The following is a 26921-nucleotide window of genomic DNA, read 5'->3' as shown; positions in this document are numbered from 1 at the left end:
GATGTCGGGGCGCCTGGGTGGCGCAGTCGGTTAAGCGTCCGACTTCAGCCAGGTCACGATCTCGCGGTCCGTGAGTTCGAGCCCCGCGTCAGGCTCTGGGCTGATAGCTCGGAGCCTGGAGCTTGTTTCCGATTCTGTGTCTCCCTCTCTCTCTGCCCCTCCCCCATTCATGCTCTGTCTCTCTCTGTCCCAAAAATAAATAAATGTTGAAAAAAAAAAAATCAAACCGATGTCAATCAGTGATAGCGGCTTTTCAATATGAACAGCTCAGGTGAATTCTGCGGGTGAACACCCGTCTCTCCTCGGACCAGTAACGTACTAATGCAGACACCACTTACGACAAATCAACAACTGAAAACAATATGAGCATCTACCTGTGTCTGCATATAGAGTGGCCATTTCATCAGACGTGGGGGAAGCTACCTGCTCTCAAAGGAGCCCAACTTCCAGTATTCAATTTGTCCTTGAGAACAAAACTATGGAAAACTATTAGAACGTCTCCTAGGCGTAAAGGTCAGAAGGAACCACGCCGCAGCCACACCTTGGCTTGGCAGAGCTCTGCTTCACCTCTGCCAGCTTCCACAGGGTGGCCGCGCAGAGGAGACCTCGCACCGTGATGCAGAAGAGAGCTGGTTCCAGAGAAGGAACAAAAATGCCTCAGGTGATAAGAGGAGGGAGAGGGGACTTGCTGGGTTGAATAAGGGAGGCTCGAAAGTTCTAGTAAGGTAAGTGTGAGCTCCAGGGTCAGGTCAACCGCCACCCTGGCTGCCGGGGTCCCTCGCAACTCACTGCTTCCCTGCCGGCTCCGCCTCTTCTCCCAGGCCTCGCCCTTGTCTGGGAGCTTCTCTGCCAGCTCTGCCAGCTCAGAATAGGATCCACCCACCCACAGGCTGAGGGCTCCCAGGGCCTCTCCCGGGGTCTGTCCCGGCTGCCCATACGGTGTCTTGAAGGCACCTCAAACTCCGGGCATTCAAAACTGCTCTCCTGTTCTCCCTCCCGGCCACAGCAGTGGTGATTAACCACAGAATGGTTAATTCCAATGGACAGCAAACCCATCCTTCCTGTTCAGGCCAGAACTCATCCACATCCAATCAAGAGCAGATGGGTTGACTCTGTTTTCAGGACATAATCCAGAACTGACCACCATCTCCCTAGGCCAGTTACCTCTTGCCTAATCATTGCCGACAGCCTCTGAACAGCTTTCCTGGCTTCTTCTTGCTCCCAGAGAGGCCAAGCCACACCCCCCAACCATCACCCCATGTAACGTGGCACCAACCAAACCTCAGGTCCCTAGCAATGCCTCAACCCGCCCTGCAATTTTTTTCCTGGCATTGACCACTTTGTTCCTACTTTACTTACTAATGCTTATTGACTGCCGTCCTATTAGGACCTATGCTTCAAGAGGCTCTAGGGATCTTTGTTTTCTTCCCTGATGTGTCACAAACACCTAAAACAGTGCTCTGCCTGTGGTAGTAAATATCTGTGACCGAGTGACTGTCTAGACTTTCATACTTTGACCAACAAGAAAAAAACCCAGAACCCAAAACAGCACACCAATCGATGTGGCAGTTTCCCCATGAGATTCAAGTGTCACACTAACTGATGAATTCATTACTCCCTCTGTATAACCATGCAGGGTGCTGGGAAAAAGCTGTAGGATTGATTCATGTACTGAATCAAAAAACAAGAGAGGAGAATTACATACGTCGTGGAGAACCAACCCAGAACCGTCAAGACCTGGCGTCTCTCCACATGGGCTCGCGAGGCTCCTGATTCCCTTCCTCCTCAGGTCACCAGGAGGGCCGACTTCTCCCTTTATTTCCTTTGGAGAAAAAAGATGCTAGTAATCACAAAATGCTGGGATCCACGCTAAGGACAAAGTGGCCCCAGGCCTTCATACACTTTCCATTTGCTTTTGTTCAAGTTGGTGGCGGAGGCAAAAACATTTAGTCACTGCCTTAATTTGAGTCTTAAATACAGCATTAGGAGACAATGGAAGACTTTACTGAGAAAAAGTGAATTTTTAATTATCTTGTGAATCTACTTAGAAAAACACAAGCAATGTTCACAACTATAAATTTAAACCTTTTGCACTAAAAAAAAAACACAAAACAACAAACACAAAACCACAGGCATGAACTGTAAACCTGTATTAATTATCAACTAGTCTTAAGGTTAAGGTTAATTCTTAGTAGTAATTCAGTATTTTCCTCCTTGGCAATTTTAATGTTTTAGCACCAAATGATCTCCCACAGAGGTACTCGTAACAACTCTGGCTGCCAGTGTAAGGAGATGCTTCCGTATGCACTACTTCACACGCACAGTCCACGCTCACACCACACAGACAGGAGGCCCGTGGCGATGATGTCACACGCTTTCAGGGCAATGGAAATAAGACAGAGGGCACGCGTGTCACACATCTTTAATGTAGTGCATTCGTAGAAAAAAGGCCAGCTTCCGCTCCCAGGCGTGCTCTCGTCCTTATATTTTAATATCATGATTTAGAAGATGCAGACGTTATTACCTAAATATTACTCTATACATTTCCATCAGTGTTCAGGAAAACACTTTAAATTGCTACTTAATTTACACCGTAATTACTGGGTTACAGCTTTAGCTCGTTGGCAATTTTGGAAGCAATATTTTTGAAAGCTATGGATGTCCCTGATATCCGCTTAAACCGGACCCCGTTCAGAGACAGTCTTGGCAGCTTGCACACCTCCATCTCCCACTGCACGAGGTTCTCCGCGTGCCCATCACCGTGGACACAGAAGAGTAGGAAGCGTTCTCTCTGCTCATAGTCGCAGTTATTGGCATCCAGCACTTTGCGGATCTCCCGCATCATGTCACTGGGGTCCATGGAACTAGTGGTTTTCATGCTCCAGGTAAAGCGCAGGGAGCGAGGTTTTGCTTCTTTGTTTTCCTCCTTTTGCTCAGCAGATACGTTGCGACTGAAATGCACAGTAGCAGGTTTATTTTTAATTGCACAGAAAAACCAACCTTTTCTGTTACAGCTAGCTCATAATCAACATCTTCGATGTAGCATGACTGACCTCCACATTTTTCTTGCACAGGCTCGCATCTGATTATCTGTTCCTTTACGGAGAAGTATTCATCTACCACCCACCCCCGGACTCCCTTCCAAATCATAACCCATACAGGCAAAATTCTACCTGGCTGGAAAATCTTCATCAGCCGTCTATATTTAATAAAATTAAGAAGATAATTTGTGAAACAGAATCCTTGGAGATCAGCAAATTACATGGTGGAGCGCCTCTCCAAAAGCCCAGCTCTCCCCTCTAGGCTGACTGCAGGCGGCAAGGAGCCGAAAGGGCCCCCCAGAGGCCCAGCTCAGGGAGGACGGGTCGGCAGGCCAGTAGTACCACTTTTCTTTTAATTCAGCTCATCACGACCTTTCGCTGGAGATGGTACTCAGGATAGCCAGTGACTCCACATGGTTCAAAATCACTTTCCTTGCAAATGGCCCCCCCATGCTGAGTACACAGCTGGGTGCGGGGTGGGCTGTTCTCAGTTCCCTCCGCCCACCTGAATATTTTTCCATTTTGTTACAATTCTGACGTCACAGTTAAAAATAATTCTTAGATGACATTATCTTACTACTGAAACAGGAAAATGAAACGTTAAAGCTTATCTGCTGCTGAGCACTGAAACCACTGGTGTGAATGCAAGCTGTATCGATGCACAGAGTATAAGCTGTGGTCCCAACATCTAAGAGGTGATGTCATAGCGGGGTCCCAGGCACAATTCTCTTGGGAACCCCAAGACCAGGTGTCTACTATCCTGCCGTTCCCCAGCATTTAATCATTGCCACAAACCCGTTATTTACACTCTCAAGTGTACATCTGAATGTTTCAATTAGGAAGGTGAACACCTAACACTCTTGTGTATTAAAAACACCCTGCACGTGCATGATAAATACACTTAATCCAATGGCAAAATCGGCAAATTCATCAAAGCTGAGGGTTTGGGGCTATAGGTTTTACTTTAGATAGAGCTGCCAGGCTGCTGGTAAAATATTCAATTTGGTTCACACCCACTAAAGTTGATCAGGAGCTTCCTGTGTATAAAATGCTGTTTTAGGTACTAAATAGGTTACAAAAATGAGCAAAAGCTCTCAAGCTGCGCTGGGGTTGAGGGAGGGAGGACTGCAACTTAAGGAAATAGCACTAGCACAGGAAAGGTATGAGCACACCATGAGGGGGCGGGGGCAGAAAAGACAGGTAGGGCCCTCTAAAGGGAGGAGGGCGGGGGAAATGAGGAAATGGGTTCCAGGAGGGAGGGCATCTGGGAAGAGCTACCAAGAGCCCATAGAATTCCAATACAACGGGGGTGGGGAAGGAGAGATCGTGTGCTGAGCAGAGGGAGTATCATAAGCAAAGGCAAGGAGGTGTGGAAAGCACAGAATGTGTTTAGGGTATAATCAAGTGTGCAGATGGACTGGAACTGGGGGCACAGCATCACCCCCACAACAGCCGCTGAGTACTTGCAGGAAGCAAATAGGACAGCTGGAGCCTGCTTGAGGCTGGGATGGGCAGGCCTGGGGTGGGAGCGCTGCCAGGCCGTCATCCGGGCACTCTGCCTCAACCTCGGTGGGGAGGGTGGGGGACGCCAGGGCTGCTGAGGCCACCCAGGGTGGGTCAGGTAATGGGGCCCCTGCAACTTTTCATTCACAAAAGTCACATGATCAGAGCTGGGCTTCAGAAAGAGCAGAAAGAGAGCAAATGGGTTAACGGGGACCCAAAACAGCACGGTGGCGACTGGTATGGAATGAGCCCGAGTAGAAAAGACCCAGAACCATGGCAGCCTACCTGGGCCTATCTGGCGAACTCCCCCACCCCCCGGACTTGTGTCATGAAATACAAAATGATCTACAAAATGTAAAAGCAAAACATCTGACTACATAATTGTTCTTCAAAAAAACCATCTAATTTAAAATATGAAAATTCAACTCCATATTCTGCTTTCATTCCTTGAGAGCAGGATGGTGCAGGAGTCATGGACACAGCAAGAGTGCTCCTACTGACTCCCAGAGCTCACTTCAGGCCATCAGCCCCCAGGCAGGAGGGCGGCATATTTTAGCACCCAAATGCCCAGTGGAAGCCCAGTGGAAAGGCTGGACCTGGAAGGCTTTCACCAGTGGGCAGCCATGGCGCTCTGGCGCCCTCAAGTGGCCACTAACAGGTGGCAGCAGCGACAGGCTCCTGCTTCACAAACCACACAACGGGACTCTGCCAAGCAATCCCTACATTGAGAGCAGGGATCTGATGCGGGATAGTCAGAAAAGAGCATCGTCTCTGCCACAGACACGAGGTAAATACCTATAAAATATTTTAAGTAAAAATCATTCCCCTCACCTTGAGCCCTCATATCTCCCGTTCCTCTCATATTCAGTTGGAAGCCTCAACGAACAGAATGCAGAAGCACAGAGAAATGGGAAAGAGAAAAGAAATCTTACAGACCGATACACGACCACCCACATACAAACACAGACGTCATAATATGAACAAATCCAAAGCACTTGGGGTCACCAGCCAACTCTTGTTCAGCTCGTAGTCTCCCAGGGGTGACCGGCCCAGGCCGCTGTTCTCTGTGCGAGCTGGCAGGCAGGCTGGGAGGCCGACCGCGCACCGGGCATCTCTGCCTGGCTCTGGAATTGGAGGTCTGCTGGCTTTTTAATACCTCCCCCAAAGTGTAATGGTTTTTAACTAAAAGGAAATGAATTCTATCAGTTAAATCCTACATTCAACTACAAAATTTTCTGCCCGAGGAAAAATTTGCTGGGAAGATTAAAATCATGGAGTGGAATTTCCCATAGGAGGAAAGCACTCTTCCCAGTTTTTGATAAAGAGCTCACGTTCACACAGCCTTTCAGTGACCCACTGATTTCATCAACATAGAAAAAAGTCCATAGCCTGGCTTTCTGGACACACGGAGGCCAAATGGCAGATTTTCTACCTCATTATGCGTGTGTTGTTAGTCTCCTGATTCGTTATCATCAAAACATAGTCACCTGGTAGGAATAGGATTTCTTACAGTGCTTTAGGTAAAAGTAACGAGACACACTTTCTTCAGTGGTTGCTGGAAAGCGGCTTTTAGAATACTGCTCTTCAACTCTCTGAAAATATTAAAGCATTTCTGCTCTGCAGCTGCCCACACCTTCGTTTCCAAAAACCTCAAACTAAATGAGGCTGTAGGTCTGAATTTTATGCTTGTTTCCCCCATAAAAATATTAGCTAATTTCCCGGTCATTTTAAAGCCTTCTGCAGATTCAATCCTTCATGAAATAAAAAATGGCAACAGTTACCACTTACCTTCTGCATGCCTGAGGCCAACCATTAATTGTACATTAATATTACTGAACATTGCATTCTTCAAACAGAAGCATGCTGAGTGTTATTAGTATGAAGACAGAATTATTTGGATGCTAAATAATTCTACCAAAGAAAGACAATGCACAGAGCATGCACAGGCCTGTTGTTATGTGGGCGCCTGACAGAGTCAATCTACTTCTTTCCGAGGCTCCTTACAAAGAAGTAAGTATGTAGTTCTCAGCAGAAAGTTTAGTTTTTAAGAAACAAAACAAAACAAAACAAAACAAAAACAAGGCTAGAAAGCCAAACCTGATGTTAATTGCAGGAGCCATTTTGGGGTAAGGATTGAAAAATAATGTGTATATATAAATCCTACCTTTTGATAAACCTGAATGACATGTTTCTAAAAGAAATTAAGCCAAAAACAAAATTAACAAAAATGACTTGCACAAATGAAATAGAAAATCTAGTCAATTATAGAGAGAAAGAAAAACAACAAAACAGGGCTCCTCTTCTGTCCAATGAACGATGAAACAGTGACATTTGTTGAAAAAGTAAAATTACAGGTAATCGAGTACATGATCTTTTAATTTTCTAGAAATATAAAAAAATCTGTCCTTGTAAGAAAAAATTTAGCAGTAAATATTGACATTAGCTGTAATTAAATTTAAAGGTTCTTCAGATGGATAGACTTTAAGCTAATAAAATCCAACATTCCATGTTAAAGAAATGACTTAAGTCATGTGCAATATACTATAGTAATAAAGTAACATTTCTTGATTCTCTTCAGAATATTCTATGAACAAAAATCTCACCTTCTATACAACATTAAAAAGTTCATTTTAAAATGTTCAACCATTAAGAGAACCATTACTTATTTCAGGAAGACGATTTAAACATTAACAGAATGTCTGTTACAGTGGTATCACATAAATCACTTCTCAATAAAACAGTAAGTTACTGCGGTTTAAAACGAAGTGGACTTTTCAGAGTTTTAGACAGCAAAATGAATGGAAACAAAATGGTAACAACGGGGGTTTCATGTTTATGTTCTGTGTAATAAAATGGAATAACCGTATTTAGAAGTAACTTTGCTCATTAAAACTTAAGGAGATGCTGAGGTTGTACTGAACAGAATCTGACAAAAGAAATTCCAAACTACCCATCAGGCTTGTACGATCATGTGGTCAGCATTCCTGGGCGAGCGCAGGCTGGCCTTGTCAAACCATTTCTGAAACTTCCCAGTTCTGTGACTGAACACAGAATTCAGTCTGAGTGAATGAAGTAATGAATTCCGTGGGTCGGTTTTTCTAATACTGGTAACTTTGACATTGCTTCAGATGCTGCCCAATTAGAAAACAGCTAACGACTGTAGGTAACAGCCAACCACTTCATAATCAGATCAGAAGTGGTCCACAGAGGAGTTATATGCAGCAGAGAAGATCATGCATGTGACAGGATTTTGTAAATAATTAAGCACTACATAATAAGGCAGGATTATTCCAAAAGATTATTTTAGTTGAAAACCGATTAAAAGGCCTTTCGGTATTTTCACTTCCCAATTTTCTGCCTGAGAAAGGTCAGGGTTATTGGTCAAGCACCCAACTGCTCTTCCTCGCTTTTTCAGCCACGATTCCCTGAGGTATAAAGAGGAGGAGCAGCGGGACTGAGGCTCTCTACTCCTGCCAGGCCCCGCGGACCAGCGCGAGGCACACAGAGGCACCTACATCATGCCTGGGCTGTTCTGCCGATAGGGTAGGAGTGACCCTGAGAACCCTAAGCAGGCCAGGCCTGGCCCCAGAAGCGGGAAGCCTTGCTCCTTCTGACTACAAATGGCTTCCGAGGTTGGAGAGCACACAGCTCTCCAAAGCCACACGTACCCAGGGCAGAGTCAGAGCCAAGAGAACACAGGCTTCCTGGCGGCGGATCTCCTCCCACCAGGTCTGAGCAGGTCTCCAACGCAGCACCTGAGTGAGAACACCTGAGCCTCTTTTGGGCACCAGGACTCTGATCTTAGCATTTATTGTCAGGGCAGGATAAGCAGCTGACGCTGACAGCGGCAGCAAGAAGAAACGGACCACCGCTAAAGTACAGTAACCAGGGAAGACTACAGACCTCAGTTTGCAAACTTTAACAAACAGAAGACTACCTTTCTGTAAATCTTTATGGGTGGAAATTGCCTGCAAATGTAAAGTAAGATGACCCCTGAGACTTTTTTTTTTTAATTAAACCAAGAAATCTGTCTCCAATTTTAATTGAAATGCATGAAATACACTAAATTAGAGAATGAGGGACAAGGATTCCAGCCTACACTATCCTTGACCGTTCTGCTCTGCAGGGCAGCACACGCAGTGTGCCCTGGAGGGCCTCTTCTGGAGGCACCTTTCTGGCTCAGCATTTTTTGGCTGTAGAATCTTCAACATGTGCCTTAAACTCTCTGAATCTCATTTCCAGCTTGTTCTACACAACAGTAAGAGTATCTACTACACAAGGTGGACGGTGGAGATTACGTGAGTATGTGAGAATGTGTTTGTACGTATGTGACACGTGCATGTTTATCAATGAGAAACAAGTATAGCTCTATATACATCTAAGGACGCTTATCTACCTTAACTTAGCACACAGGAAAAATACAGCACAGAGGCAACAATCAGGGGTGCCCAGCTGGCTCAGTAGGAAGAGCACGTGACTGCTGATCTTGGGGTTGTTGAGTTTGAGCCCCACATTGGCGGTAGAGATTACTTAAAAATAAAATCTTTTTTTTTTTTTTAATGTTTATTTTTGAAGGAGAGAGAGAGAGATTGAGAGAGAGAGAGAGAGAGAGAGAGAGAGAGAGAGAGAGAGAGAGAGAGACACAAAATCCGAAGCAGGCTCCAGGCTCCGAGCTGTCAGTACAGAGACTGATGTGGGGCTTGAACCCAAGAACTGTGAGATCATGACCTGAGCCAAAGTCAGACACTTAACTGACTGAGCCACTCAGGTGCCCCAAGATATTTTTTTTAAGTTTATTTATGTATTTCTTTTGAGAGAGAGAGAGAGAGAGAGAGAGAGAGCGAGCATGAGAGGGGAGGGGCCGAGAGAGAGGGGGACAGAGAATACCAAGCAGGCTCCATGCTGTCAGCACAGAGCCTGATGCGGGGCTCGAACTCACAAACCATGAGATCGTGACCTGAGGTGAGATCAAGAGTTGGATGCTTAACTGACTGAGCCACCCAGGTGCCCCGCCGTCCCCCAGATTTTATTTCTAAGTAATTCCTTCACCTAACGTGGGGCTTGAACTCACATCCCCAAGATCAAGAGTCTCGTGCTCTACTGGAGTGCGTGGGTGGCTCAGTCGGTTAAGTGTCCGACTTCAACTCAGGTCACGATCTCACAGTCTGTGAATTCGAGCCCCGCGTCGGGCTCTGGGCTGACGGCTCAGAGCCTGGAGCCTGCTTCAGATTCTGTGTCTCCCTCTCTCTCTACTCCTCCCCTGTTCATGCTCTGTCTCTGTCTCAAAAATAAATAAATGTTAAAAAAAAATTAGAGTCTCGTGCTCTACTGACTGAGCCAGCCAGGAGCCCCTGACATATGACGTTTTACCTAAAGAGCCCATCGTAGACCAAAGTGTAAAGACACAGAACTAGCTGACCTGTAACTAGATCTCAGACAGACCTGACTGATGCATATCCCCTCTGCACTCAGGGCTCTTACAGGGCAAAATACCCGTCGACATGAAGCTCAGTCGGGAAGGCAAACAGCCAGGTGAATGATACCAGGCTCCGTCTCCTATCACCCAAGTTTTGGAAACAGATTCCATTTCAGCCTAGTCCATAATGAAGCAACTAGGGGACAGGGAGGCCTGGGACAGGTCATGGGATGATCCTAAAAACAAGGAATGAATTATTCTGGGGTCAGCAGACTCTTCCTGGATTGAGCTCCCTGCTTCTTTTACTGGTCACGAGTGGGTGCCCCAAACTTGGCGAAGTCCTTTAGACCACTCTGCCCAGTTTGGAAAAGGGGGTCTCAGCAAAGGAGCCGAGAAGAGAACAAGAGGCCGCTGTAACTTCTGGCACCTATCTGGCCTCCAGCCGATGATAAGAGACAGCAGAAGTCCTCCTAACTTGGTAGCCATGTCCTGACAATAAGCAGAGTACCCGGAGAAAGACTAAAAATACTAAAAGAACATAAAAATACTGGATGAATTAAGGAGACTGAAAATGCGGTATTTGGCTTACAGGTTAAATTCCAAAAATGGAAGGAACCACAGCAGGCAGCTGGTGAGCCACAGGGGGCGCCAGCTAGTTCAGGCTTGGAGAAGACCCCACTGTTGTTCTGAGTAAAATACAGATGAAAAGAGGGTCTGCAGCGGGCAAAGCGGCAGGATGCCTTGGACGTACTAATCCTCGGTGAAGCTCAGTGTCGAAGAAATCTCTCCTGGGAGTCCTGAAAGTGCAGGGGCCCTCAGTCTCCTGAGTGTGGGCCCAGCTGGCGGTGCCTCGGCCTATGTGTTTATGGTGCAAAGGGGCACTTCCTCCTCTCATAGCCATCAGTGATTCTAGGCCTTTGCAGCCTCCAGATGAGGTTATGGAAATAAAGTTCAAAACACCTCAAGGGAAAAAGTATCACATGAAGGATTTTATACACAAGCAGATTTACTATATCTTGGTGAGAATAAATCAGGAATTTTATCCGCCAAACTGTACCGTTTAAGCAAGTTACTTTGTTCTTACTATAGCTTACTGAGACCGAGAGAACAGTTTTTAAGATTTAGACCCTAAGAAACTTAGTGCTCCTCAGAGATGCTGGCACGACATGAGAGAAGAGAGGTCTCTCTCCTCTGCGTCCAGGCTGGCCGCACCGCACACTGTCTTCCTCGGGGACGGCTTCCGAAGTGCCAGCTTGCACTAAGCTGCAGTAACCATGCATGTGGGCAGATGTGTGATCAAAAGAACAGTAATTAAAGAGAACGACAACCTCCCAAGTGCTAGAGGGACTTCTGATGTCGGGAAGACTCTGAGCTCTGTAATTCCTATTCTAAAAGGTTTTAAAGTATAAAGTTCTATATATAAACCAGAAAAACACGAGCTAAAGACAAAGTGGAAAGTATCTGGGCAGCCGCGTCACACGACAGGGAAGACGTTTCTCCTTTTGCTCTTACATTGGCTGCAAACAACCAGCACCACCTGGCACTTACCTCCTTGTGAGTTTTGAAGTTAATTTACTAAAAAGATTAGTGGAGCCTCGGCTTCGAGTCTGTGACAGTGGTGTGGCTTCGTGGGACAGGCTGGGCGAGGCAGGTGGGCCGTTATACGTGGCGGTCCGCCGCTCCCGGGGCTGCCCGTGGAAAGTGCTGCGGCTGGCGGTGCCCCGCGGGAAGCGGAGCCGGTCTGGGGTGGCTGCGCTGCTGACACTGTGCGTTGAAGCAACGGGAGTCCTCGGATCAGGAATAGTGCTAGTAGGGCAGAACAGAACAGACTCACTCTCACTGTCACGTGGTTGGCAAAAGCCCAGCTGTGTGGCAAACATGGCGCACGACAATCCACGATCCCAAAAGACACCTTTTATCCTCAGTGGACAAAATCAGTTCTGATAAATCTAGACCCAAGGCAGTATTTTATAGAACTCAGGACCAAAAGGCAAGTTAAATAGGAAAGGGTATCAAATAGATGGCATATAATGAGACAGAGTCTCGTGGGGTTTAAGGGAATAGGTCGTACATATTTTCAAGGACAAGATTAATGCAGGGAAATTCTAGGACACAGAATGGCTAACTCAAGCTTTTTCCCTTTGCTTCCCTCCTCAAAGTGCTTATGTGCGAGAACCCTGCCCCTGTGAAAGAAAGAAACATGAAATGAACAGGCAACTAAAAAGTTTTAGAGACATACAAATGGCATGTTTCCTGTGAAATTCCACATGCTAAGAGCACTGTGAAGAGGAGGGGGATTTCTTACGCCTTCTGTAGTATGCAAAGGCACAGACGACCAAGGACACCATGAGACAGGATGTGCTTAACTAAAACCACACACAGGAAGAACACCTGTGGACCACAGATAGTAACACATCGCGGACTATAAAATCCACAGCACAGAACGAAGCAGCGGTGGGTACACATTAGTTTCACAAGGAATGTGCACTTTTCTTACACAGCCTCACATTTCCCTCCTTCACTGTCTATTGGAGGTACCATCATCGGAGGGGTGCCCATAGGCTGGCATGGACATCGACCTGATGTCTCACCCACTGAGGCAGGGCTAGCTGCAGAAGCGAACACTTCTGTCAGGCTGGGAGGGGGGTTGGGATCAGGCAGAGGCAGAAATAACAATATGATGGCACAGTGACAGAAAAAGTTATCTGCTATTTAAAGCACACACCTTCCTCTTAACCTTGTTTTGGGGATTCTGTAGCAATTACTGACCTGTAGCTGCCTTTCCCCACCCCACCCCACCGCAAATAAAGTAAAAGATTTATTAGCCTTTTAAAAAAGTGTTTATTTATTTTTGAGAGAGAGAGAGAGAGAGAGAGAGAGAGAGAGAGGCGTAGAGAGAAGGAGACACAGAATCCGAAGCAGGCTCCAGGCTCTGAGCTATCAGCACACAGCCCGATGTGGGGCTCAAACTCACAAATTGTGAGATCATGACCTGAGCTGAAGTCTGACACTTAACTGAGCCACACATGCGCCCCAAGCTATATTAGCTTTAAGGGGGGGGGAGGGGAATGACATCTTACTTGTTTGAATATTTAGGTGAGGGGGCAACGTTTTCTGAGCTGTGTACAAAATAAAGCCTTTCCTAAAAGAGATGTCTCCATTCAAACTGAACTGGTTGAGTGAATCTATAATATGAGCACACCTTGCTTTCGGCCTGTTCTCCAAACACACAGACATATTTTAAATGGACTAGTAAAATGACACATATAATAATTAGTTGCTATTTATCAAAGTGTCCTATGCTGTTTCAAGATAGATGAGAATCTTCCTACACAAAGGACATTCACTTCTTTATAAACAACAGTCAAAATTCTTAAGGGGTCAACAGAACCCCTTTTTTCAAGGCAGGAAAACTATTAAGAGTAAATTAACTGTTTGCAGACAGAGAAAAAGAATGATGGACATGGCTGGATGCCTGCAGCTTCCCCCCCGGCACAGAGAGACGAGCCGCGCCCTGGCCACTCTGCTTTAATTCCAGCTCAAGTCATCTTGCCCTTGGAGCTCCGAAGAGGCAGTTTCTCTCCTTGGAGGAGAGCCAGGGACTCAGGACTCAGACCCCGTGTGTCAGTCTGCATATACGCCCCCACCTCTACCCCAGGGTCTCTGCACCTCTCCCCTTCTCTCCCACACGGACCTATACCTCAGTGCCTGTCTTGGCTACACACTTCCCAACCTGTCCAACATATAGCCATGAACGTCCCAAGATGCAAACCTGACCTTGTCACTCATCAACGTACAGCCTTTCAAAAGCATGTTGCATCTTCAGGACAGACTTCAAATTCCTCACCCCGGCATCCCGGTCACACCCTCAGGTACCCACAGCCCAGCGGCGCCAAGCTGTATCTCCAGGTTCTACCTTCTACTGTCATCTCTGGGACTTGACTTTCTGGAGCTCCTAATGATGTGCAATCCCTTGGTCATGCATCAGGTCAAATAACTTTCACAGGAACTATTCTCTGTGCCTGGAGTGCAGGCACCTATTTTCATCAAAATTCAACCCAGAGGTCACCCTCTCCATGAAGTCATCTCCATGAAGTCATCCTCTCCCATCAGGAGTTTATCATTCCCATTTTGTACTGAGTATGTGCCCCTGCCACCCTGTGCTACCCCAGTGACCTTTCCCTGATAGAGTGTCCTGGAAGCATGGTGCTCAATGAATGCTCTCCCGAGAAGTTAACGAACTGGAGTTCTTACAGTCCTGACATTGGGGGGAGGATGGGCACTTTATAATAAATTGCTCAAGGGGCGCCTGGGTGGCGCAGTCGGTTAAGTGTCCGACTTCAGCCAGGTCACGATCTCGCGGTCCGGGAGTTCCAGCCCCGCGTCGGGCTCTGGGCTGATGGCTCAGAGCCTGGAGCCTGTTTCCGATTCTGTGTCTCCCTCTCTCTCTGCCCCTCCCCCGTTCATGCTCTGTGTCTCTCTGTCCCAAAAATAAATAAACGTTGAAAAAAAAATTAAAAAAAAAAAATTGCTCAAGATTTGTGTGTCCCTGCCCCTGTTTGAGAATTCTGTCTTCTGACTTGGGAGAATGGCTCTAATATAGTCCAAGAACTGAAAATGAGTACCTTATAAAGATAAAAAGAGATTCAGTTTTGTGTTTTTGCCACTCAGCACCTACTTTTTATCCTGTGGCAACGACACTTGAATTCTGCTATTAGGGAAGCAAGTTCCTAGGCTCTGGATGTCAATGACTCCACCCCAGGGTTTCCCAGCCACCCTGGTCAGTGACAGACTTAGAGACAGGCACATGGCCAAAGCCAGACCAACACAGACCCAGAGACAGCTGCAGGGCTTCTGTCTGAGCAGAGCTGAGTGTGGGAAGATGCCAAGTCTGATGCTGTGAACCCAACAGGGGAACCACCACAGAGGAAGCAGAAGTAGGAGATGGAGCCTGACTCTATTCCTAGACATTTTTAGTTCTAGGAAATCAAATATGCCCTTTTGAATTTAAGCTTGTTTGGACTGGGTTCCTGTGATGCAGCACAGAGTCCTAAATGATTCAACTCTTTTTTTTTTTTTTTTAATATTTATTTTTTGGAGTACAAGTGGGGGAGGGGGCAGAAAGGAGACAGAAGAATATGAAGCAGGCTCTGCACTGATGGGCTGACAGCAACGAGCCCCATGTGGGGCTTGGACTCACAAACTGCGAGACCATGATCTGAGCTGAAGTCGGACGCTCAACCGACTGAGCCACCCAGCTGTCCCTTCAACTCTGTTTAAAGACTAGTCAAGTGCAGTAGTGAGAAGTAAGGAGAAAGAGTAGAACAAGGAACGATTCAACTATCTGAAGAAAGGCTTGCTAGTTTCTTATACATAGACATACATACATATATGCAAATACATACTTTATTTTTTAAGAAGTTACATTACAGCTAATATGACTGTCTTTTGTGCTCTATTACCTGCTTAGGGCAGGTCAAGGGTCAATATGCTTGATGCCTCTGACCAGCTGCTGACATTCTCTTGCCCACATGAGAAGCTGGGATCAATGGGTGCATTAAAAGCAAGGGAAGCAGGGAAGACAGGGTTATCTGTTTCCTTCCCTGGAGAATACAAAAGATCCCACAGACTCAGAAGAAGGCAAGGGCTTTTCGTCAGCATATAGAGCAGAAGATGCTTGATCTACTCCTCCTGAGACACGCCGCTTGTAGGCTGCCCAGCACAGGCAAGATCCACAGGGCACAGAAGCATAGCAAGACCGGACACACACTTCACAGCAAAGAAACTGACCCTTCTCAGAGACCTTCCTAAAAATGAAGTGTAAATTGATATTTTCATTATAAATTATTAAGTTTTTTGACACAATAATCCTAAATGCAATTAAATGAATTATTTTAGAAACTTAATCCTAACTGCTTTGTACTTATGTCTGACTATCTTTTTTCTAAAATTCTAATCCACTTACGGTGACTAAAGGACAGGTATTTTCTACTTTTTCAAATGTTTATTTATTTTGAGAGAGAGGGAAAACACACACATACAAGCAGGGGAAAGACAAGAGAGAGAGAATCCCAAGCAGGCTCTGTGCTGTCAGCGTGGAGCCCAACATGGGGCTCGACCCCACGAATTTTGAGATCATGACTTGAGCCGAGACCAAGAGCTGGATGCTTAACCAAGTGAGCCACCCAGGCTCCCCAAGGACAGGTATTTTCAATTTGACAGGACATCTCTCCCACAGCAGAACATTCTGACATGAAATGTTCTGGGGTGCTGATTCAAACTATACTCAGTGACTGGGAAAAAGCAAAATTAAAAGTAAAGATACATGTGTGAACTGTGATCACACTTTCTCTGCTCAATCCCTGTGCCTTGATGCATGACAAATGGATAAAATAATAGAGCCATTTTACACTTATAAAATCTTATCTAGAATATCAAATGCCTAAAATTTATTTGAAAAGATTCTGTTGGGGCGCCTGGGTAGCTCAGTGAGTTGAGTGTCTGATTTCAGCCCAGGTCATGATCTCATGGTTTATGAGTTTGAGCCCCAACGTCGGGTTCTGTGCTGTGCTGGTAGGGTGGAGTCTGCTTGGGATTCTCTCTTTCTCTCTGCCCCTCCCCAACTTGCATGCTCTCTAAAAATAAATAAACTTAAAAAAAAGATTCTGTTCTGTTGTGCTTTATTATAACCATATCACACTCCTTCTTCAGGGGTATTCAAATGAATACATTTGCAACAGTCTTTTTTTTAAACAGTCTTCTGTAACTATCTAGAAGCATATGAAAAAGCAGGGCAGAGTCCATGTTATTTGTGTCGGTTAGCAAAATTATTAAGTCAAAAAGTGAGTGTAAACTCAGAAAATTTTTACATTCCCATCAGAATGGTTTATTACCAGTACTTCGATAAGCTAGTTTTTTGTTAAGCATTATGTGTCAGTGCCTGTGCTCAGTGGTTTAAGACTCATTATAAAAACCTACGTGATTCTGACAGAATCTTACAACTGAAGATGTAATTACACTTTCTCATGCCTACTTTGTACTGACTGTTAGTCAATTTGAAATCGGGCCATCTTCAGAGTCTGCCATCAAAAGAAGGTAGAATAATTATACCAGAACATGTAGCAGAAAATAAGCTGGACTTCAGCATGCCTGGTGTCAAAACAACAGTCTTCCTTAGAAAACTACTCACAGGTGCTCAAGCCAAAGCAACAGTTTGCCAAAACTTGTAACTTCTGTCCCTTTAACAACACTGATTAGCATTATTTTTCATACAGTGAGGCTGATAAACAGCACTAGTAAGAATCAATGCATAAAATTAATTTTAAAATGAAAAATATGATCACATGGCCGGTGGCGAGGCTTGAAAACCTCATCTCGTGCTCACTGCTCACAGCAGGATTCTGAAGACAGCTGAAAACCAGCTTGTTTGGGGCACGTATAGCCTTTGGTTGTAAACACACATAGTTTTCACTAGCATGATCATGCTCATACTGGAATTCTGTATAAACATACACACACACATATACACACATACATGAAAAAAAATCCCATATATTTACGGTTAAACATGAAACGAATGTCCTTTCAGAAGTTAACATGGACCCCGGCATCTGCAGCTCACCAGTATTTAAAGAGTAAGAGATCCATATGAGAGAGAAGAAAGCAGTAATTTCCCTAAGAAGTCATCTGTGCACAGAGAAGGTCCAGTGCATCGAATTTATCTTTCAGCATCTATTTCACAGGTGAAAAAAGTCACATTTCGTGCTCTGAGAGTAAAAAATATGACTACTTTAGCATTCACGCCCTCCAATAATTTTCCACAGTTCTTCCATTAACTTGTATGATAGAAAAAGAAAATCTAGAGATTATAAAAATTAAGGGCCCAATCTTGTGTGGTTTGGCACCGAGGCTCTGTTTGGCTAAAGATAGAAACAACATTTTCAAAAGCAAAGCGTTTAAGTGACTGAAGCTAATGAAAGCGGTGAGGCCTAGGTTGGGATAAGGAGGAGTCAGCTCAATAGGGAAGGTGTGGGCAGGGAGGACACAAGGGTAATGATTCCAAAAAAATCAGAGAATTCTTCAAACTCTTTCCAAAGAGTGAATTGGATAACTGCAGGAAGGAAGGGTTAGAAGAGCATGTGCGCACACACAAACACAAGCCGGGTAGCAGAGAGTAGATCTTCATCCTTAACGGCCTTTTTAAAAAGTTTGACCCTGAGGGGCACCTGGGGGCTCAGTCAGTTAAGCGACAGACTTCAGCTCAGGTCATGATCTCACGGTTTGTGGGTTCGAGCCCCATGTCAGGCTCTGTGCTGCCAGCTCAGAGACTGCAGCCTGCTCCAGATTCTGTGTCTCCCTCTCTCTCTATCCCTTCCTTGTTTGCACTCTGTCTCTCTTTCTCTCTCTCAAAAATAAACATTAAAAAAAAAAAAAGTCTGACCCTGAACTTCAGAGAATTGTACTTTAAAAAAAAATTTTTTTTTTAACCTTTATTCATTTTTGAGAGACAGAGAGAAAGTGTGAGCAGGAGAGGGGCAGAGACAGAGGGAGACACAGAATCCAGAGCAGGCTCCAGGCTCTGAGCTGTCAGCACAGAGCCCAATGCGGGGCTCGAACCCATGAGCTGTGAGATCATGACCTGAGCCAAAGTCAGACCCTAAACCAACTGAGCCACCCAGGCGCCCTGAGAATTGTACTTTCAAAGTTCAAAAGGCATCTGACAGAAGAGCTGAACAACTTAGAAGAATTTCCAAAAGAAAGAAGAATCATGAAGCAACATTTATATTAGAAACTCCTAATTAAGTCTCCTACTGATATCCTCTTGAACTAGATGAAATTTGGTAGACTTGAGAATGTAACTAATAAAAGAAACTTTACTAGAGAATAAACTATACTATTAGAAAATAAATATACCAATCATATTTGTAAGCTATCTAGCACAGCTACTATAATATACTCAAGTTATTAATAGATTTTAATCATAAAGAAAAGGTGTTAAAACAAGCACACAAATAGGAATCAGACAAGAGAGCACTAGAATGTAAATATTTCTAAAAATGCTCTGAAAAATCAACATAATCTTCCACAATAAGCTTTTACCTTCATGTCAAATTCAGAGTTCAGTGGTGTATGGAAGAGAGAAGTTATAAACAGTCTGGTTTTAAGGATGAAAAAGGAAAGAAGAATTTTTGTTCAGGCTGTCACAGAAGTTAGTGATCAAACATTTGACTAGTGAGATCTAAACGGAACAGAAACCATACAATGCAGTATCAGAGAGTAAATGTCAGAAAAAAAGAAACCATTTTGATGCCACACATGGGGCAAGTGACGAGACCAGACAATGTTCAAGTTAGGGGGCCAAGGGACAATTAAAGATGGCAGGAATTACTTTATGGATTTCTACCACAGAACTTTAACTGGTTGCTGTAGCTTTATCTCACCCTTTGAATTTAATTTATACACTATTCTTACCAAAAGGAAGAAGGAAGATCCATGCCTGCCTGAGAAATTTGTCCATACAGAATACATTTACTCCACCAATCTCAACTTCTCTTTTTTCTCTCCCCACGAACTATGGTCTTTGGACCTACTTAATCCCACTCAGCTTTTTTCTTTTTAAAATTTTTATTATTTTTTTAGTAAACATTTTTTTTTTTTTACACATATATATTTATTTTGAGAGAGAGAGTAAGAGAGAGAGTGCACGCCTGCATGCGGGAGAGGGGCAGAAAGGGAGGGAGAGAGAATTCCAAGCAGGCTCCACATTGTCAGCGTAGAGCTCATAAACAGTCAGATCATGACCTGAGCCAGAATCAAGAGCCAGACGCTTAACTGACGGAGTCACCCAGGTGCCCCAAGACTTTTTTATTATTTTTAGGTAATCTCTACGCCCAACGTGGGGCTTGAATTTACAACCTTGAGATCAAGAGTCACATGCTCCACTAAGTGGCCAGCCAGGTGCCCCCACCCCCCCCACCTTATTTCTTATTTGGTAACTCTAACAAAGTTGTTTGCATGATATAATTCTCTCCTTATTGACATATTACTTTATTTGTATTTTAAACTGTACTTACCCTATGTGTGCCTGCTTCCCTGCCAGATTAAAATGAAAATCATCCAGAAGACTACTCTCTACATCTTCCTGGGGTTCTCGAGTGTGTCCAAGGTGGAGACTGTGTTACTGCTTGTCCCCTTGGCTCCTCTGGCAGACTGCTGGCCTGTGACTGAGGCTCACTCACCCTACCTCCCACTGTCCTCTAGAGGCACGGCCCCCTGCACCTCAGGTCCTTATCCCTCCCCGCTCTACCCTTTGTTCAAGTTATTACTGTACACAGCATAATACACATTTCCCTATTTGCTATTCTGGAATGACACCACCGCTTCAGATCTGTGTCCTGTGGGAAAGCTCTCTGGTTTAACCCAACCCTTTCAACCATCACACGCAGCCTGCCAGGAGGACAGGCTCTGGACAGTAAGAGGAATTTGGAAGTCTAGTATCTCACTAAAAAAATCTGCACTTAAATTTAACTTACCGTGAAGAACACTTCACGATTATCATCTGAATTTTGATTCTAAAAACTAAGAAGTAACTTCCACTTCTTTTGCGAAAAACAAATTTTCTTGCAAACAGGTAAAATTTCGTACCTTTCTTTCCCATTCTGAATTACTGAATGTCTGTCGGCTGTAGTTCTTTCACTGCAGACGTAAGTATTGCGCCGTGTCATTCCACCAGCTGCTGTATTACTCTATAAAAAAGGGGGGCCCATTTTTGTCTTAAACCATTTAGAAATAAGTATAGTACAATGAGAAAAAAATTCTTACCTAAATACACACAATTTAATCCTTATTTTAAAATTTATTTGTAATGCTTATTTATTTTTGAGAAAGAGCACATGTGTGCACATGAATGGGGGAGGGGCAGGGAGAGAGGGAGACAGAATCCGGAGCAGGCTCCAGGCTCCGAGCTGTCAGCACAGAGCCTGACATGGGGCTTGAACCCAGGGACCGTGAGATCATGGCCTGAGCCGAAGTTTGGACACTTAACTGACAGAGCCACCTAGGTGCCACTGGAGACTGAATTTAAATTGTAGGGCTATGACATGACAAACCAATTTTATGGAATTAGAAAGCCAATAAAAAACCTTTTACAGGATGCCTGGGCAGCTCAGTTAAGGAACCGACTCTGGATTTCGGCTCAGGTCATGATCTCACAGTTCATGAGTTCTGGCCCCACAGTGGGTTCCGCACGGACAGTGATTGTGGAGTCTGAGATTCTCTTTCTCCCACTCTCTGCCCCTCCCCTGCTCACAGGCTCGCGCGTGCTCTCTTGCTCTCTCTCAAAATAAACATTATTAAAAAACAAACAAAAACAAAAACAAAAACCCCTTTCACACAGGGTTTACTCTGATAGAACGCAAGGTCAGAGGATGGAGCAGACAAAACCCTTTGACCTCTGTCATGAGCTCCTATCCCCAGAACGGCACATACAAAAGCCTCCTAAAAGCAGCAGCAGAGCTTCCATGTGGGTCCCTCACTCTGGGTTTGGTTTTTTTTTTTTGAGGTAGAGGGAGGGCTGTGTCATTGTTAACTTTGCAGGAAAAAAAATGTGGTCACAGAATATCCCTCAGACTGTATATTCTCTGCAAATTCTTTCTAGAATTACTTCAGGAGTGCTAAGAATAAGAATTACTATATTAGGTCAGATAGAACACATTTCAATTCACAGAGAAGTTCCTGAAACTGAACAGACTTTAACAAATACCACCTATTTAAAGGGGATTTTGTTAAGAATACGGATTAAGAGATGGACTCAGATCAGCAACATAATTTTAGGCAAAGACTAACTTTTCTTCATTGTTTTCCACCTTAAAATTTAGCTGGTACATGCAAAAGCATTTGGCACAGTCCTTGGCACAAGGTAAGGACTTGGTCAAATGTTCTTTATTGTCAGAGCCCTTTGAAGATGCACACCACATCCTTGGCCCCCACATCCCTGGCCCTCAGGCAATCAGATCTCCCAGAGTCCTGCACAGAACCCGTTAGGCATCTTCTGTCTGCGGTTTCTTGTCGGCACTGTCACCATTTGGTTTTATTTCCTCAGACTATGAGGCATTTCTATTTCTCAGGACCTGATACAACCTAAAGCTCAGATGTTTGTGGAATAACCAGAAACAGCCCTTGACACAAAAGATCGGGTCACTAATCTAGTGGGATGGGGTGCAGCAAGAAACCCCTTCAACACAGGTACTGAAAGTGATCTCTACAGGGGGGAGACTGGGCATGGTGGCCCAGTGGGGACAGCACTGCAGGTAGTTGAGAACACGGGAGTAAAATGTCTAGACCACCCTAACCCTACAATCTTAGGAACGCTCTAGAGTTTAACAATACTCACACTAGGGACAGTAGAGCTTTTCTTGCGTTCAGGAATGTCAGCCTTATTGGGATTACTTGCATTCCCAAGCATGGGGCTGGCTGGAGCAGTTCCCTTTCCTCCGACAGCACTGCCGCTTGTTTTCCGGGAAGGAATTCCGTCTTCTTTGAGGTCACTATCTGCAGTGCTGGTCTGACTCCTTTTTGGATACGCCACAACTGAAGGAATAGCTGGTCCAGCTAAAATAAAACAGTTTACTTTTTAAAAGCCAGAATATAGTTTTATATTTTAGTCTGTGAAAACCAACGTATCTAATAAGATGACCCAAGACTGCTATCATCTAAGAAAATACAAGACAGTAAAATCCTGTAAGAGATTTCCCACCATGTATAGTGTCCTTCCTTATACAATGAATTCAATTTTGAAATTTCACTTTTGTCCCTTTCTATTGAAAAATTAAAAAAAAAATTATTAGTAAGTTTGTATAGTACTTGTGCTTCAGAAATACCTTCAGGGAGAGTTGTCCACTGAAACAATCTCTAGAGTGTTACTGTACAAATAACAAACAAACAAAGTGGGTGCATGTGTATCATGGCAGTGTGAACTACTTCACCTGGTACCTCTGAGGGAACCTTAGTTACCCTTTTTTGTACACGAGATGCGTTCACCTTTTGGAACAGAACAGTACAGACTTATGGGTCATTACTTCTGAAGTGTTATCCTGGATCTTTTGTAAAGCATTCGGAATCTTCTAGATAAACAGGAATTTGAGTAGACAGGGAAAGGTGACACAGGCAGAGGAAAGCATGTTCCTCATGCAAGCGACAGGGAGGAAAGGCGGCAGAGGTTCCCAATCACACCCCACCGCAGGAGGAGTGTGCCTAGGTACATCCTGGATGGGCAATTAACCGATATCCTACAAAATAGCATCAGGAGAGTCCGATGGCAGCACAGGAAATTTGGAGTTCAAAGCATTTTGGAAATGAACAAACTCATATATAACTCATATATTCATTATGTATACTGTCCAGTGGTCATCTTCAAGAATGGCACCAAATGCTCATCATTTATAGTAGAAGAGACTTTATATGTTAGGTGTACTAAAAAGGGGTTGGGGTGGGGTAGAAGAAAACTACTTTTTGGACAAAATCTAAATGGCAAATCTATTTGGAACTGAATTAAAAGTAAACAAAAGTTTGTTTTTATTTATGGGAGGAAAAAAACTAAGCTTCCAGTTTGGGAAATCTACCACATAAGACAAAGAATTAACCAAGCATGCGTGATACTACCCTTAACACTTATCTTTCTTTGCAAAATCATGAGGCAGCTAAGGACATCCTGCACTTTCAGGGTTACTGCTGATCTGCTCTGAAACTTGGCTCAGACCGCATGGTCTCACCAGAGCCACTTGCGTCCGGGGCAAGTTGAGCTCCAACGCACATTTACCACCTGGTTGGTAAATCCAGGCCAACACCAGTCACGCCAGAGCAGTCCTGTCCCGAGGACTGTGTGGACTGCCTTTGCCAGCACAGCCACCTCCTCCACCGTGGCCTCCAGCTCCCTAAACCCTGGTAATCACTGGTCTGGTCTCCATCCCTCATTCTCTCCTTTCCAGAATGTTACATGAATGGAATCAATTTCATAACACCTTTTGAGATTTTTTTCCATTCCGTGTAGTTCCTTTGAGATCTATGCAAATGGTTGCACCTATCAATACTTTGCTCCTTTTTATTGCTGAGTAGTGTTCCGTGATGTGGCTGTCTCACAGAGAAATGTGATTTTTATGTAGTCAAACTTGGTAAACATGTCTTTTCTTTCATAACTATTAGTGTTGGGGTTTCGGTCAGAACGACCGTCACTAGTCCAAGTTACAACGCGAAAAGCAAATTATCTCGTGTTTTCTTTGACTATTTCCATGTTTTTCACATTTCCATCTTCATTCCAAGTGGAACCCACCGTTGTGTAAGATGTGAGAAATGGATACAGATTTATTTTTTTCTGATCACTACCAAACTGCCCCAGTGCCCAGAGTAATAAGCCAGTGATTCTTTACTTTTTTTCCCCCTAAGACAAAGAACGCTTTGAAAATCGAACGAATATCACCTTTCCTAGAAAAATATGTGCACATATCCCAGGCGTTCACACCTGGGACCCAAATTAAGAACCACAGATAAAAGTTAAGTTATACTTTCATAGAACCAGGCCTATATAAACAGCTGGCATCTGGGAGGAGGAAACAAGGGGAGAAGGAAGAGGAAGGACAAGCTGAAAGCGGGGTTAGCTGTAGGCTTGTCTGCCTTTACTCAGTACCAAGTGAGTGTGCTTTACTAGACGTTGCATTTGGAATCTACCTCATTCTTAGCCCTTAAAACTACACAGCCAGAGGTATAACAAAATCTTTCCTTTGCTGACCACCATCTTCATCCCCATAAAGAACAAAAAACAACAACACAGAATTGGGTGACTTTCTATATATACTTGGATTTCTGGAAATATTCTTTTTATGAAAATTTTTTGGTACTATTTTTTCTTTCTTTTTTTTTTTTTAAGTAGGCTCCGTGCCCAACATGGGGCTCGAACTCACAATTCTGAGATTAAGAGCTGCGTGCTCCACTAATGGAGCCAGTGAGGTGGCTTTCATGAACTTTTTGCTATTAGAGGCTCCAAGAAGGAAGGATCGTTATCATCACACAAAGAGCACTCCCTGAGGCAATCAGTGGGTCAGTGGGCAGAGCCACGGGACCTGGCCCCTGAAGTCCGGGCATGCTGCCACAGGTACTCCCACATCCTTGTAACCCTGGGAGATGTGGTGGGCCCTCCTGATAAAATTGGAGATTTGGTGAGTGTCTGACACCATGTCTAATGCTCTTCTTAGCTCTAAAATTTTCTGAACTGGGCGAGAAAGGCATTACCAATCCAAACGGAATATATATGCTTACAGAAGAATTAACTTATTAAGATCGTCACTAGAGACAGGAGAAAACTCTATTACCAGGTTTTTCCCCTCCAAGACTTTAGGAATAATTCCCTTTAAACTGGATGGTCCAGAGCAATCTGGAGGCATTTTGCTAAATGCCTTGTTGTCTAGAGGCGTTGAAAATCCCTCCTTAACAACTAATCTGAACATGGACAGAAACAGAGACCCAGATCAACACTTGGTTTACAAATGCGATGTGCACCATACCTAGTGTCAGAATGGGTCCTCGGCTCTCAGTTACGTCCTAGAATAGCAGACACGCTCACAGTTTACCGGCAGCTTCAGTACATGGTGCTGCACCAGCCCAGACCACACAGACAGGCGGCACATCAACAGGAAGAGAAACGGACACTGAGCAAAGCGTCATCGCTCCTGGTACAAAGCCAAAGCTATCCACACAGGAATGTTCTGTGCCACCGTCAAGCACCAAAACTCAAGGTGAAAGAATGAAAGCGGACAAAGTCCAGAGAAGGGAAATGAACTGAACAAAAAATAAATGGGTGTTCCGTGAGAGGATGTATTTTTATAATTTTTTTTAATAATTTTTTTTTAACATTTATTTATTATTGAGAGACAGAGAGACACAGAGCGTGAGCAGGGGAGGGGTAGAGAGAGGGGGAGACACAGAATCCGAAACAGGCTCCGGGTTCTGAGCTGTCAGCACAAAGCCCAACGTGGGGCTCGAACTCACAAACTGTGAGATTATGACCTGAGGCGAAGTCAGTCACTTAACCAACTGAGCCACTCAGGTGTCCCGAGAGGGTGTATTTTTATTTTTTTTTTTTAAATTTTATTAAAAAAAAAAAAAAAATTTTTTAACGTTTATTTATTTTTGACACAGGGAGAGACACAGCATGAACAGGGGAGGGTCAGAGAGAGGGAGACACAGAATCTGAAGCAGGCTCCAGGCTCTGAGCTGTCAGCACAGAGCCCGACGCGGGGCTCGAACTCACGGACTGCGAGATCATGACCTGAGCCGAAGTCGGCCGCTTAACCGACTGAGCCACCCAGGCGCCCCGAGGATGTATTTTTAAAAGTTAGGACCAGGCCAACTGGTCTAGGTTCCTGGATCTTAAAATGCTGGAATTAAAGAAATACCTGCAACATTAACATTCACAGGTTACAGGCGAATAAACACACATCCATGCTAGGGTGTCTGGATTCCAACACGGGGTTGCCTTGAAGGTAGAATAACTGTTAAATTTGGTACCCAACATCTCTTAGGGTCCCGAGTCTCATGAAAAATTCACTTCCATGGTGAATATGTTAAGAGTGAGGGTGTTCAGACACACCAATGGCCACAGTGCACCTGACAATGACCCAGGTCAAAAATTTAAACCAAGTATGGCAAAATTGGGGTACTATGCATTCTCTATGGCTGGCCACGTGTAGCTACATAAATTTAACTTAAACAAAACTGAAAACCATTTCCCTGGTTCAAGTGCCCAACAGCCAAGTGTAGCTACTGGCTACTCTGTTGGACACCATCGATCCAGAACATTTTCATCACAGCAGAAAGTGCTGGACAATGATGCTCGGGAAAGTAAGTCTGATGCAGAGATGGGGAGGGGAGTGAACAGAGAACCAGAGACTGAAGCGAGAGTCCCAGAGGAC

General features: G+C 44.5%; 1 protein-coding gene across 10 annotated transcripts in view; it reads right to left on the bottom strand.

Annotated features, from left to right (window-relative positions):
• Positions 1 to 2406: 2406 nt before the first annotated feature.
• The window catches only part of MARK3 (microtubule affinity regulating kinase 3), a 113132-nt gene continuing 88617 nt past the window's right edge, over positions 2407 to 26921 (bottom strand). For 6 of the 10 annotated variants that reach the window (XM_043557080.1, XM_043557083.1, XM_043557089.1 and 3 more), the window contains 6 exons: positions 22352 to 22569; positions 20605 to 20705; positions 11509 to 11766; positions 6709 to 6735; positions 5376 to 5420; positions 2407 to 2951 (listed from right to left, as the gene is read on the bottom strand). In XM_043557080.1, the coding sequence (XP_043413015.1) occupies positions 2606 to 2951; positions 5376 to 5420; positions 6709 to 6735; positions 11509 to 11766; positions 20605 to 20705; positions 22352 to 22569 (995 nt within the window). In that variant the 3' untranslated portion in view covers positions 2407 to 2605. The remainder of the gene's footprint in view (positions 2952 to 5375; positions 5421 to 6708; positions 6736 to 11508; positions 11767 to 20604; positions 20706 to 22351; positions 22570 to 26921) is intronic. The other 4 variants (XM_043557085.1, XM_043557087.1, XM_043557082.1 and 1 more) reach the window with 3 other exon arrangements.

The sequence above is a fragment of the Prionailurus bengalensis genome, chromosome B3, assembly GCF_016509475.1.
Source record: "Prionailurus bengalensis isolate Pbe53 chromosome B3, Fcat_Pben_1.1_paternal_pri, whole genome shotgun sequence".
NCBI classification, from domain to species: domain Eukaryota; kingdom Metazoa; phylum Chordata; class Mammalia; order Carnivora; family Felidae; genus Prionailurus; species Prionailurus bengalensis.
Note: the sequence above shows the minus strand (reverse complement) of the source record. Positions and strands in the feature narration are given on the sequence as shown.